The sequence below is a fragment of the Topomyia yanbarensis genome, chromosome 2, assembly GCF_030247195.1.
Source record: "Topomyia yanbarensis strain Yona2022 chromosome 2, ASM3024719v1, whole genome shotgun sequence".
In the NCBI taxonomy this organism is placed as follows: domain Eukaryota; kingdom Metazoa; phylum Arthropoda; class Insecta; order Diptera; family Culicidae; genus Topomyia; species Topomyia yanbarensis.
The window spans coordinates 459,733,516-459,748,446 of record NC_080671.1 but is presented as its reverse complement, the minus strand read 5'-3'; the positions used below and the strand labels follow the sequence as shown (position 1 = coordinate 459,748,446).

The 14,931-nt window shown below is 39.5% G+C and overlaps 1 protein-coding gene across 2 annotated transcripts in view; it reads left to right on the top strand.

Annotated features, from left to right (window-relative positions):
• LOC131685960 (ATP-dependent Clp protease ATP-binding subunit clpX-like, mitochondrial) overlaps nt 1-14,931 on the top strand; it is a 73,184-nt gene that overhangs the window by 48,848 nt on the left and 9,405 nt on the right. For both annotated transcript variants that reach the window (XM_058970001.1, XM_058970002.1), the window contains exon 3: nt 8,951-9,914. In XM_058970001.1, coding sequence (XP_058825984.1) covers nt 8,951-9,914 — 964 coding nt within the window. The remainder of the gene's footprint in view (nt 1-8,950; nt 9,915-14,931) is intronic.

The window sequence follows — 14,931 nt, the reverse complement described above, 5'->3', positions numbered from 1 at the left end:
CGAGGAGACCGAGATTTTGTGATACAATAATAGAATGTCACCAAAATTTTCGCCATAATTTTGTTTTTTTTGTTCAGTTTTCAAAAAGTTTACAAAAATCGGTTGTCGACACTCTATTTTTTGTGGCAAATGCTGAGTTTTCTGCAACCTAATCAACAGGTATTTTCGGAATAGATGCCAGAGATCGATTATTGACACCATTCTGAAAACCAAGATGGCGACTTCCGGTTTAACGTTCTTGACAATTTACATGGAGAAAGTCCACCTGGTCGTGTTTTCACCGTCGGGTAGCACTGTATACACCAGATTGTCACGCCCAGGGAGACAACTGTGTCGAAGACTGTAAAGCGGTCCGATCAAAATAGAAAAGATATTGAATTTTTAACCGAAGTGGTGTCTGAGTTTGTTTGACACGGGACCCAGCCTCGCATGGTGATGGTTGAGAAGTCGATATCCACCATCCAACTTATTTGTTTTAAAAAAAATGGTTGGATTTAGTTAAATAGTATCTATACCCCGAAACATTTCAATACATAAAATGTTAGTTCCTATTTTTTCCAGATAGAGGACGTAACCACTATCTTTCCAAAGAAGATAGATGGGCCGTTGACTTCTTCAGACGAATTACTCCAAAAAACATTTCATAAAACTTTGTGGAAGACACCAACTCTCTATCTTACTCCATTGAAAAGATAGTGTTGGCGCGAATAGTCTTCTTTGTCATGAGAATCTAGTGCAGCCTAGCGACAAAAACACGACCAGATTGGCTTTCTCCATGTACTCTATCAAAAAATTCCACGCAAACTTTAAGCACGTTGGTCCGGTGCTTAGACAATTGATCAGGCTTCCAGGAAAAGATATGATTTTGCCAAACGGTTGGCACAATACAGTTCTATACCTCATAAATCCTTACTAAGTCCGAATTAGACCAGGTTCCCCTATAATTTAAAAACGTACAAGCCTAATTCAGGCTAAGACGGAGGCATCATATACGCTCGACGCTGGAATCGCATACAATTTAACCTGTGTCGAGCACCTGATTAGATAGGATCGTTTTATACGTTGTTCGTTAACTATAGCAATCACTAGTCACAAAGCTCTGCCTTGTGGAAGTTTTAATGCGAAGTCTTCTATCAAACTTATTCTATATTATTTTCACATCATTTTATTCGAACATTTTCTAGGCTATCCACGATACATAACTCTCGCCGAGATATACGTTTAGAATTATTCGAATTTTCTTGATTTGTGATCATTAAAAAAATTCAGAAGAATTAGTGGGGGTATGCGGTTACCATGTAGGCCCCCTCCACTCTGGATACGTGCCAGCATGGACCTCTATCTGATTTATCTGAAGCTTTAATCCAAAAAATGGACTGCCTGACACTTACTCAATTGCAGTGAAGGCGATCCGTCAGTGCATTAGCAGTGCGTAATATTCGCACCAGTTTTTCACATACACATATTGTGGTTCTGACACAGAACGATGTTCAAAATGCTTTCGATGATTGTTGAAATGAATAAATTTCCTTTTCCCTTTGAATCTTTATGATTTTCATTGATATTTTTCCATTTTTAGTAAATTTTCTTATGGTGCTGACAACCTACCACATTTTTCTAAATGACAAAAAAGGATCATATCATTTCACTAAATTGTTAGTATTTTTTTATGGCAGCAGAACTAATTAAATTCTTTCGCCACTTATTAGCAAAGGCCTCGAACTTTCCACTGGTATGCTTATACCCCTATATTGTGCAATTGGAGTGATGTTGTGAGCCAAATACAAAAGGGTGCCGACAATCGACCACTTTCCCCTACGCTTAATTTACCGACGCGTGAATTATCCATTTCCGTTCAGCACAGTATGACAAAGGCCTACTTAAATGTCGTTAGCAGTAAATAAATATTTCCTGGCATTTAGACGAGTTCAAGTAGTTTGATTACATGCTACATGTGTTCTTTTCTTCTATTTCACTAGTCTGCTTTTGTTGTATTTATCGGCATGTTATTTTTCCTTTTTTACTATATCTCAAATTAAATTCATACTAACACTCAAAAACACATTCAATTGGATATTCTTTCATATACACTCAATACCTCTCATTTCAAACATACAAACGCTCATGTCCTTTGCGATGACACAAACGCGAACATGCAATTGTAATTTTTTACAAACGCGGTCCCAAGTATTAACCCATTGCTCACATGACCATGAATTGGTTACGTCCGGAAGTCCCTACCCTCGGTTCTAGCAGCCTAGACTCATGCCTTAAGTGGACCAATAAAAAAAATGTCGCCCATATACACTAGACAGCAAGTTTCAATTGCGACATCACCGGGAACTCTCTCCTAGTATTTGAACCGTCCGAAAGTCCCTACCCTCGGTCCTAGTAGCTTAGATGCATGCTTTCAGTTAGACCATGAAAACAAATGATGCTCGTATCCACCAGGCAACACGTTCCATGGCGACATGACCAGGAACTCTAGTGCTATGGGGAATCTCACTCACACTCTCTTCTACCATTCAGCAACTATACTAATAAAAATGACGCTCATTTCCACTGAAGACCACGTTCCATGGCGACATGATCGGGAGCTGTAGTGATATGGGGAAACTTACTCTCTTCTAGCATCTGAATCATACCCTAAAAAAAAGTATCAGACTAACAGCGAATCGCCATACGATTATAAAATCGAATTTATGCACGCGGAGTTACATACACGCTAGCACACGTGACAAACGCGTTAATATAGAAACTCGAGCTCATCGTGATCATCCACAAACACCTACGCCCGCGATCTTGCAAACAGGACCTCGGTGACAAGGTGAACTTATAAATTTACAAACGCGGTCTCAAGACTAAACCTATAAAACCCTCGATTCTGAATCAGTTGCGTCCGGAAGTCCCTACTCTCGGTCCTAGCAGCCTAGGTGCCTTCAATTGAACCAATCAGCTGACGCTCATATCCACTAGACAACACGTTCCATATTGAGATAAACGGGAACACTAGTTATATGGGAGAACTCTCTTCTAGCATCTGAACCGCACACTGAAAATTAAGTATCAGATTCACGATCCACACGACCATTCAAGAATACATGCGAATATGCCAGCGCACGCGACATACAAACGTTCATACGACATACAAACGCCCACGCGATTAAACACGTTAACTTAGAAACGCCTGAGCCCTTCGCGATGGTACACAAAGACGAACATGCAATCGCGATCATCCTTGCACAACTACGCACAAGATTTCGCAGAACACGAAATCGCCCCGATAGTTTAGCGAAAGCTATAGCACTTATAATCTGATTAACGCAATTCCAAGCGCCCACAAATTAGCGCTCATTCCCACGCGATCGCAAAGACCCTAAGTCTGCACATCTAAACCGTACACTCAATATCAATCAGAATCACGGCCCGCTGCAATTGGCCGTAAGCAGTATTTTAGTGGGTGCCAATTCCCATTTCGTCTTCTATTGTAGTGAGTAATGCTGACAGGGAGCCCTTCCGAGAAACCAACTCCACATGAAAAAATTTTCCAAATTTCCAAAATCGTGAATAAAGTGCCATGAATTCTGGAACAACCGAAATAAATCATGTGTTTTATAATTATGTTCGATTTCCCTTCAGTTCCAGTCTAGCGCCTGATCTCGCACAGACCAGAAGCAAATTCCACAGTGCTCGTTCACAGTAAAGCAAACGAACAAATTTTACCCGCTCGCTTCGCTACTTCTATAACAGAAAAAGCCTCGTTGCCCCACGGTGAGCAAAATGACCGAACAAAAAAGCAAAGTGCGCCCACTAAGGGAAAATACAGTCGTGATCGATTTTACGCAAACTCGAAGAATACCTACAGTGCGTGAGGTGGAACAGTTAATTAAGGTAAACATGCGTCTTGATCTTACGGCAATTACACACCTCCAGCTACATCACACAAAAAACTTAATATTATTAACGTTCAAGCACCTAGAAGAAGCAGAATTTTTAGTGTGATTAATGACATGCAACACGAAATTGAATACGATAACATTAAAACCAAGATCCCCGGAGAAGTGGAATCCGTTTACGAATGACACTTGGAGAAACTTTTTTCCCGGCATTCTCAACGGGGTTCGTGTGGTTAGAATGCAGCTGCACCAGCCTATTCCGTATTATTTGACATTCAAATGCAAATCTGCTCAAGGGATCACCTACATTCAACAGACCTTACGCACATACCCTGGGCTGACGCCCACGTGCCAGTTTTGCAACCAGACGGCACACTACGGTAAACCATGCGCAAAGCTACAAAGGATAATGAATCCACTACAGCACACACTGACAAACAGTCTTCTAATGCTAAACCACAGACAGCCGGTCAAACGATAATCATCGATAAATCTAAGCCAACATCCAGTACATCTAGCGAAGAAATAACCAAAAAAGAAGACGGATACACCAAGGTCACTCAGAAACACAAGAAGCATCAAATTACAACCATCAGTGGAAACGAAAGCAACAACCACTCTAGCGATGACGACATGGACGTACACGAGAGCGAGGGAGACGGCAGTCAGATCAACCAACAAGCAGCAAACGGTAAAGGGAATAATGTCAATAGCACTTCTCCACCAAGGAAGATCACCCGCAACAGCAAGCAGTGCGCCCAAGATCGAAGATCGCAATAATTTTTCGCATTTTTTTCTTTTGGATGTAATATTAAAACTTAAAACTTTTATTAATAAATAATAAATCCCTTCAGTAACGCATGTATAACGCATCAATTGTCGTAAACTAACTCATGGTTCCTAATATATGAGTCACGACTTACCATTCGTGCTCGTGAAATAGTTCACGAAATCATAAAATATTATTCATATATTTGTGAATTAGTTCATCATTCCTAGTACGTCTGACTATTCATGCTCGTCAAATAGTTCACAAAATCATGAAATATTATTCATCTATCCGTAAACTGGTTCATGATTCCTAGTACATGATTTAAGTTCTATTTTGCGTGTATGTTATATTTTGAAGATATCCCTAATCAATTTCAATTTCATGTAATACGGTAATGAAATTTCGTGGAATCATGCATGTTACATGCACTTTTTCATGAAATGTTTAGCTGCTAGCGACCATTAATAGGTACGAGCAGTAGATGTAGAAAACTATTAGCACATCGAACATCGTTATTCATTTCGTAAGGTTCAGTGCGATGTCTGCACACCGCGAATCAGTTACATTTTTATGATCCAGTTCATAATTTACTCCGAGTAAAAAAATCGGCCGACCGATTGTAACCCAAAAATAAAAGATCACGACAAGGCGGAGAGAAATTACGAATACCATGATAAAACAGCTGATATCATGAACATGAATCACATTACTCCACGTGTTAAATTCGAAAGTAAGCTCTAGAATAAAATATCGCGATAACGTGAACAGAAATTACAAAAATAGTCACTAAGATCCTGAAATGACGATCATAAATCACACAACTCGTGACAACAATATCAAAAATTGTGACTAAAATATCTCCACTCGCGACTAAAATATCACGACATCGTGAATAGAAATTATGAAAGTCGCAACAAAATTCCTAAAATCATGGAAATAAATCACGTTACTCGTGACTAAAATATCAAAAATTCTGCAATCATGAACATGAATCACTCTACCCACTACTATAATATCACAATAACGTGATTTCAAAATTGCGACTAGGATCCTGAAATCCTGAACGTAAATCCCGCTAGTCTGACAGGAAAATCCGACGGGAAACACACGAATAAAAATTCACGGTAGCGTTATAAGAATTCACGAAAATCGCGAGCAAGCTCCTGAAATCATAAACATGTATTCCCAAATTATGAACAAGATTCATAACAAAAACTAAACATGTCCGGGGTACAACAACAGTAACCCAACCAAATATTCGAATGTAACGCCTTTTATACATTGGGGCGAACTAGTTTTTAGCACACATAAATAGTTTATTGAATAGGAGGTTTATTATTCACAATTTCAGGAACTTGCTCACGGTTTTCGTAAATCGTTCAGTTCGCGATTTCGTGATCGTTATTTCATGAATTTATGAACGAATTTTTTCCGTGTGCAGCTCCAGTAGGACAACTCTTGAAAAAAAAGTTTAATCTCTTTGTTGCATATTTATTATTTAGCAGACGTTTTTGTCAAATTTTGAATCTGAACATCGATGTGATGCGATTTTCATTGGAAAATCATGAAATGCTGAATTGGCGACTGAAATTGAAATCTGTCGTGGAACTATTTCTGCTCCCAGTTTCCTATCTGTTCCGTCCAATGTTAACTGATCCTTGAATTTCTTCGGTACTATTGAGGCGGATGAATAATAGATTTCAATATTTTTCCATAGCCCGATGAGATTTTTCATGCCAGCGCACAAATTTATTTTCAGCCGTTTACAATTGACTCGCAAAAACAGCACTATTTCTCCTTTTCTTGTGCGACATCACGTAGGGCTAGGGGTATGCTCAGAAACACAAACAGTGTTTTCATTTTTGGAGCTAGCGTCAATCCGGTGCTAGCTTAGTCCTGTCACTAAGTTAGAGTCGGATTCTGATGAAACGAATTTGAAACACAAATTCCATGCAAAGTAGTTGTTTTTAAATTGAATCACGACCCTAGAAATGGAAACAAAAACTTAAAGTTGAAAAAGTCCATTTAATGTGAAGTCACTTCATAATTCTATAACATTTGTTCTCCTTGAGCAGATTTTGAAAATCTACTTTCCATATTTCACTTGCAGGACCTTTTTGATTTTTTCTGTCATCATGCTTAAAACAATAGGTTCTTTAACTATAATATGGACATTTTTGCTTAATTTTCAAAATTAACTGTTCTCTAAAGCAAGAATCTCAGATTCTTGAGTCAAATTTTGATATTAAACCACCCTTAATATTATGTTAGGTATACCGTTTCGATTAAAACTAAATTCGGTGTAACGAATCATTCTGCGAAACGACTCATCCCGCGAAAAACCCATCCGGCGAAATGATCTTCGGTGGAAAGGCCTTCGGTGAAATAATCCAGACTCATCAACGTAGCTATCATAGTGCCCGTTTTGGGCATAATTAGTTCCCCTTAATTTAAAAAAAATATTTGCGCTCAAAGACTACCGATATATCAGATGATTTATTCCACATGCCTCAGATTGATACGAAGTAAAAGAGAAGATCGAATAATAACATCATCAATCCATCAACAAATTTTACAACCGGCGTTAATGCAGCCACAAAAACACCTACAGACAACCACGTGCTTTTATTTGCTAAAACCTGAAGCATTAATCAATTACGCTCGATTCCACTTTACAATTTTATGGAAAATTATTCCACACTGTTTTTGTTTTCTGACCTGCGTCCTGCGTCATCATCGAGCATCATCTTTCATACCAATCGTAACCGTCATTAAACGCACAGGTGACAGCATAATACCGCCAGAGGTGAACAAGTAGGCATAGCCAATCCGCACCACAGAGAGGTCATGCGTCGTCGCCACGCCGCGCCACCGTTGGCGTTGGTCAGGTTATCGGCGGCGTCGAGTTTTGCATTGTTTGTTTACATCGCAGACACGATCGACTCCATTCAGGGGCAGCCAGCCGGCTAGAGCGACGCACGATGAATAGTGAATACAGAAGCTAGCGCACACACACACAATACGGGTTACGTACGTCCGTCCCGCAACGCAATGGAATAATGGAACTGATCGGCGACGGTTGACCCTTGGAGCCACCGGTGCTCGATACGGGTTTCGAATTTTAATTGTTTCCACTGCGCACAGAAGCAGACTTGGGCGGTCCCGTTGAGTCGCCGTCAGTTATAGGCTGGGAAAGGTTAAATATAATTGCGTTCAGCGGTCTGATTTTGCAACAAACAGTACCATTTTGGGTGACAGAACTGGCGAGCCGAAAAATACGCTTTTTATAGCCTGCTGATCGCAGGCAGGTACTCGGTCAAGGAAACTTTGGCCTTTTTTCAACCACAAGAGTACTAATTTCAGCTAAGGTGTAGTTTAGATATTTCGTCGTCAGTCATTTTATACTATTAAACTCTGGTTTTTGCATGTTTGTATTTGGAGTATGTCAACAAAAATTTTAATCGCTAGTTCATGGAATACTTGGAAAAGATTAGATTAAGTTTACATGAACAGTAATTAAAAATTCGATGTGTTGAAATCCTTCGTTCACACAAGAGAAGAATTTTCAATGTAATGACATGATCTTCGGCATAATACCACTTTACCCATAGCCTGAAGCACTATCATCCAAGTTTATGATCTATGATCTATTACTATTACGAGCGCTTTTGCTGAGAAGAGCTTCGTTTTTTTGCAGCCATAAGTTCAACTTAGGGTAATTCGGGTCGAACCCTGTCTCGCTTCTCGCTCTACATCCCACAGCTAGTGCCAACTCATTGACTGGTAAGTAGCTGAAATTGCGTTAGCTGCGGTGCAAATTTGCGTAATCTGCCTACTGGTGGTAGCATTTTTTTTATTTCTTCTACAAAGCATCAAAGTAAGAGCTTGTTGTACGAGTTCAAATAACGCTTCGAAGGTTGGGAACTTTGATCTGCTACGAACAGCACCAGCACTCGTTGCGAGTGGTCTATGAAGCAACTGTAAATGTAAGAGGACATAGTTTTTATGTTCTCAATTCGTTAGTTTTAATTCAGTCGGCTGCTGGACAATAATCGAATTTTTGGTAAACTTGCGTTGGAACTGAGATGTCTGTTCTACGAAGTCTACTGATCAATTAAAAAATCCACATGTTAATATTTTGAAACAGGGTTCAATATTGTTAAACTAATTCGACATTTAATGTAAAAGAATACCAGTAAAACCGCTAAATCTATGTTTATATAAAATACATACAAAATTTGTGAATGCGTCGTTAACTAATTGCTTTTTCATCTCATTTCAGGTTTGCTCTGTCTGCTAGCATCACACCAGCACAACCAACAGCGTCACTGTGCCTTCTCCGATCACAGCCAATGCTGCGGTAGCACTAGTACCCATCCACATGGACACAACAGCCAACAACTACGGCGTTTCCACGTCACTACTGTGTGCGAGAAATCGTCAAAAAGTGGTTCGACTCCACCGACCGGTTCCAGCGGTGGCAGCGGCTCATCTGCGTCCAGTTCCGGTGGCAGTGGCAAAGATGGCAATGGCAAAGAACCCCCAAACAAAAAGAACGTCTTGTCCTGTCCCAAATGCGGTGATCCCTGCACGCACGTCGAGACGTTCGTCAGTTCTACTCGATTCGTGAAATGTGAAAAGTGTCATCACTTCTTCGTAGTACTGAGCGAAGTAGACTCAAAAAAGACGATGAAAGACACGGAAACCAAGGGTCAACGAAAGCCACCGCCGCCTCCGAAGAAGATTATGGAATATCTGGATCGGCACGTCGTTGGTCAAGAACTCGCCAAGAAAGTGCTATCCGTGGCGGTGTATAATCATTACAAACGAATCTATCATAATCTTCCCCCACCGGCCAATAGCGGCAGTCAATCTGGGGCACAGCAAATCGATTCTATGTCCCGTAGTGGCGATCTGCTTCACATATCTGGTATCGGCCATACGATGATGAGTTCCGCCCCGACAGAAGTTCCACGGCCACCGTTGGCTTCGTCGAATGCCTCCCAAGCCCATCATCCGGGTTCCGAGCTATTGGAGAAAAAAACCCACGAGTTAAAATTGGAAAAGAGTAACATTCTTATGTTGGGCCCTACCGGATCGGGGAAAACACTACTGGCACAAACGATTGCCAAGTGTTTGGATGTTCCATTTGCAATCTGTGATTGTACCACGCTGACGCAGGCCGGCTACGTGGGCGAGGACATCGAAAGTGTAATCGCAAAACTGCTACAGGACGCTAACTACAGGTGAGAGGGTCCCCGAAGGGGTTCATCTTAAAATCAAGGAATAGTAATCTCACCTAGACTCAGTGTAATGTTTGTCTTCGGTTTCCTCTTTATTCGATTTCTTGTCCCAGCAGAAGCATCTGCTCCTAAATCATCGCAAAATCGATCAAGTCTGTCACTGAACGAACATGCTTTTAGTTTGTTATGTGATTTTCCGACAATGTAAATTGCGAATTGTTATATACTATTGTTTATAGTTGATTAGTACTCTAGAAACTACAACATTATTAATAGGAACAATTTTGGCAATTTTATTGCTAACAATTTTGTCAAATACTGAAAATTGATCTCTATCGAAGTGAATTAGTTCTATGAGACTTTTTCGAATTATGGTTTCACGATTTTTTCTGGAATATTTAATTTTCCCTAAAGAACTCTCCGAATTGTTATTTTTCGCGTTGGCACTTTTTCTAAATCCATAAGTGAATTCCAAGAATATCCCAATGAAAAAATGAGTAGTCGTTTGTTTGGGTGCGCGACGTTAGGCATAAATACGTTAGGCATAAGTACGGCAGGCATAATGGACGTTAGGAATGATGGACGATTGGCATAATGTACGTTAGGCATAATGGACATTCACGAAAAAAATAAAAATAATCGCAAGGCTTTCGTTATTGTAGAGTTTTTTACTTTTTTCCTTTTTTATTTCGACTATGTTAGTCACATTTTCTTTTTTTTACATTTTAACAACATTCAATTAGCTAGAGATTACTGGGTAGGGAAAGTTATGAAAATTAGAGCCATGGTACTCAAGTGAGAGCAAGGATGTGAAGTAAACAGATCGGAAAACTAGAAGTGGCAGGGTCATTAGAACAGGCTTAATATCGTGCGGGCTTAATCTTTGTCTTCGGTTAATGAGGGTCGGGGATTCGGTAGAACAAAATTAAGTGTATAGAAGCGGCAAATTCATCATTCTTTCTTTCATGAACTGTTCTTCGAGACATATATTTTCTTCTTGTCAATTGCACATTAGACTGCCCAGAAAAATAATGAATTTTTGAAAACTCAATCGGCCCACCCCTGAGTCGATTCCTAGTCCCACCAGGAGTGCTTGCTCCAAATTTGAAGCAAATCGGACAAGTCTAGCTACCGGCCCAACGTGCTTGAAGTTTGCATGGGATTTTTCGACAATTATTTACATGGAGAAAACCCTCTTGCACACATTTTTGCCGCTAGGTGGCACTGTATACATCAGATTATCACCAAAAGTGAAACTTAAGACGATAATTTTATTATCTACAACTTTGTTGAAGAGCAAAGAGATCCGACTCCAATAGGAAAAGTTAATAAACTTTTAACGAAGTAATGTCTGAGTCAGTTTTGCATGGGGCCTAGCAGTGCATGATAGTGTATTAGTACTAGGTTCTAACAAACTAAACATTTTTGTGGATTAATGGTTAGATTTAGCTGAATAGTATGTTCGGAAGAATTGCAGTACATAATACGAGTTATGTTTTGGTTAGAAAATTTTAGTTCAATCTGTGACCGCATAGATGGCGCCAACACTAACTTTTCAACGGAGAGAGATAGAATATCGAGATGTTTGGAAGAATTACTGCAATATTCTTGTTCTACAACTTTGTAGAAGATACTTAATTTCTATCTCTCTTCGTTGAAAAGTTAGTGTTGGCGCCATCTATGCGGTAAGATGTGGAACTACAATTTTCTAACCAAAACATAACTCGTATTATATACTACAATTCTTCCGAACATACTATTCAGCTAAATCTAACCATTATTCCATAAAAATGTTTAGTTTGTTAGAACCTAGTACTGATACACTACCATGCACTGCTAGGCCCCATGCAAAACTGACTCAGACATCACTTCGTTAAAAGTTTAATAACTTTTCCTATTGGAGTCAGATCGCTTTGCAGTCTTCAACAAAGTTGTAGATAATAAAATTATCTTCTTAAGTTTCACTTTTGGTGATAATCTGATGTATACAGTGCCACCTAGCGGCGAAAATGTGAGCAAGTGGGTTTTCTCCATGTAGATTGTCGAATAATCCCATACAAACTTCAAGCACGTTGGTCCGGTAGCTAGACTTGTTCGATTTGGCTCAAATTTGGAGCAGACACTCCTGGTGGGACTAGGAATCGGCTCAGGGGTGGGCCGATGGGGGTCATTTTTTTCTGTCACTCTATTGCACATGCATGTATGTAAAAATTAATCTAAGTTTATATGCGTTATTCATACCTTAACACAAATGAAATTGATTTTGTTATTTTGTTTTATATATTAATTTTGCTTGAAGCAGGGAAAAGCCTTCTGAAGCTAGGTTAAATTCAAAGCCTTATCTCCAACAAGCATAAAAACTACTCGTTTTAACAAACAGATTAAATCCATTTTAGATAGGTGCAATTTATCGGTTGTGCGTCGAGTAATAAACGCAGGCTGCATTTTCGCATGCCAAGCATTCGGTCTGCTTCGTTTATTTGAACAAAGATTTCTTCAAGTATTTACAGCAGAATAAAATGTTGATCAGTTTGATCAACTTCCAGAGTAATTCTACAACATCAAACAAAGTTCAAACATTCAACCTCTTTTCACCCGAGGCGAACACCACCAAAAAATAAATTCCGTTAAATGATACAACAATAATTATTATTTATATTTATGGTAATTTATGCTCAACGTCCATTATGCCAATCGTCCATTATGCCTAACGTATATCATGCCTAACGTACATTATGCCTAACGTCTTTAGGCCTAACGTCCATTATGCCTAGCGTACGTATGCCAAACGTCCGTATGCCTAACGTACTTATGCCTATTGGGGTACACCCGTTTTTTTGTCCTATGCTGTACCAATAAGTTGTTTTCCACACGCAAGACTGTTGGTCGCCAGCCTCTCAGAGCCAAAGTTCAGAAATATTGACATCCCGGGTTAGCTTGAAAGAAAAACAAATTTCAATTCATGTCTACCCGCGCTGGAGGGTTTACTTTCTCACTCAGCGGTGTTCTATTCAAACTCAACTTCAGATGCAAACTCCCTCCCCTTGGATTGCCGGTATTGAAAACATCTTCAAGCAATATTAATTACATGTTTCGGTTTAAATAAACTTAGTGCATCAGTTATCACCAATTAATACTAGTTTATTCGTAAATCTTCAGTCCATTCTATTGAACGTAATTGTAGATTTTCATTCTAAGCTCTAATAAAAAATTACACCAAGAGGGCTTTTTGGCCCTTTTTATTTTGTTAGTATTTCTACTATATATGAGATGTTCGGAATGCTAATATTCTATTTTTGTGTGCTGTATGTTTTTGAATTTCTCGTCTTTCGTTTCACTATATCTAATATAAATATACAAGTCTGCGTCCATCTAACCTTTACTGAACGAAAGTCCTGTTAATGTTCTGTTTCTTTCTTTGCTGTTTCTATCTCGGCGACCCTCAAAAGCACAAGAGAAGATGCAAACGATAACGCAGGGTTAAATGAACGCATAGTACATGCGAAATTATAAACGTACTAGCATACGCGACATACAAACGCCCACGCGATAAAAAAGAACGCGCACAGTTCCATACAAACGCACGTGCCTTTCGCGATAATACAGAAAACGGTTTCAATCGCGATCATCCATGGATGGATACCTATGCCCATAATCTCGCAATCGTGAAATCTACGCGGTGATTAAGGCAACGTGTTAGCACTTACGAATTTCTAAACGCGGTCTCAAGCTCCACTAGACCGGTACATAAATTGGCTTTTTTCGGAGCACCGCCCTATCGAAAAGTAATTGGCTTCATAAGCCTTATGCAAAGTATAAAGTTGCTCGGTTAGTTCTGCCTTACTCAAAAGAATTGTTATGTTTGAATGTGAAAAAATATAAAAATTGGCAACGGAGACAGTAGTTCCAGTAAAAAAATATCAGTATCATCTCATGAATACCAAAATCCTCAGATACATAGCTTAAGGTGCAAGAATAAACATTGTCAACGACTGCGAATTGATCCGATATTTTAATATTAAGATACGTGCTGTCTCTCTTTCTCGCACATGCTTAGAATAAAAATTTCGACCTTCGAAGTTAAACAATTTTGTCCGGTAAACTTCAATATTTGAGATATGATGTATGGAGGTAATTTCCATTTTAACTAGTAGTGTTCCGAAAAAAGATCAAAATTGTTGCCAGTCTGGCCAACATACAAACGCCCGCTCTCGCACGATCATAAATCATTCTTGTCCGGGACTCCCCAAATACGGAACTTATATACACTAGACGTCTCATAGCGTATAGTTTTAGACTCCAGTGAAATCTTACTTCATCTGAACCGCACACTTAAAATGAAACATCAGAATCACAACCCCCACGAACATTTAAAAACTCAGCCGAATATACAAACGGATGCTCGGTTATAGAAACGAATCTAGATTTTACATACGCGACATAAAACAGCCACGCGATTAACTACAGTAACATAGAAACACTTGTGCCCTTCGCGATAATATAAATCTGACCATGCATGCGAACATGCGCTCGGGATCATCCGCGCATACCTACGCCCGCTATCTCGCGTACATGAAAACACTCCTCAAGTCAATATGTTAGCGCTTACGATGATATAAACGCGGTTTCATGTGCGATTATACTAATATTGTACCCACACTATTATGAATCGGTCACGTGCGGAAGCCTCTAGCTTTGGTCCTACGTGTCCTGGTTCATGTCTCAGATCTTTGCCCTAGTGATAAGGAGAAACTCCCTTCCAGATATCTAAACAGTACACTCAAAACTGCGGTTCTCACGAATATTCAAACGCCCACACGAATATGCAAGTGATTACAAGGTTATACAAACGAATTTATGAATTTATACACGTGACACACATGCTCGTGAGAAAACTCGTTAACATACAATCGCTTGAGCTCAGCGCGATGATACAACCCTTATCACAAACGCCAACATGTAATTGCGACTATCTGCACAAACCTACGCTCGTCATCTCGCAAACATAAACACGCTCCTG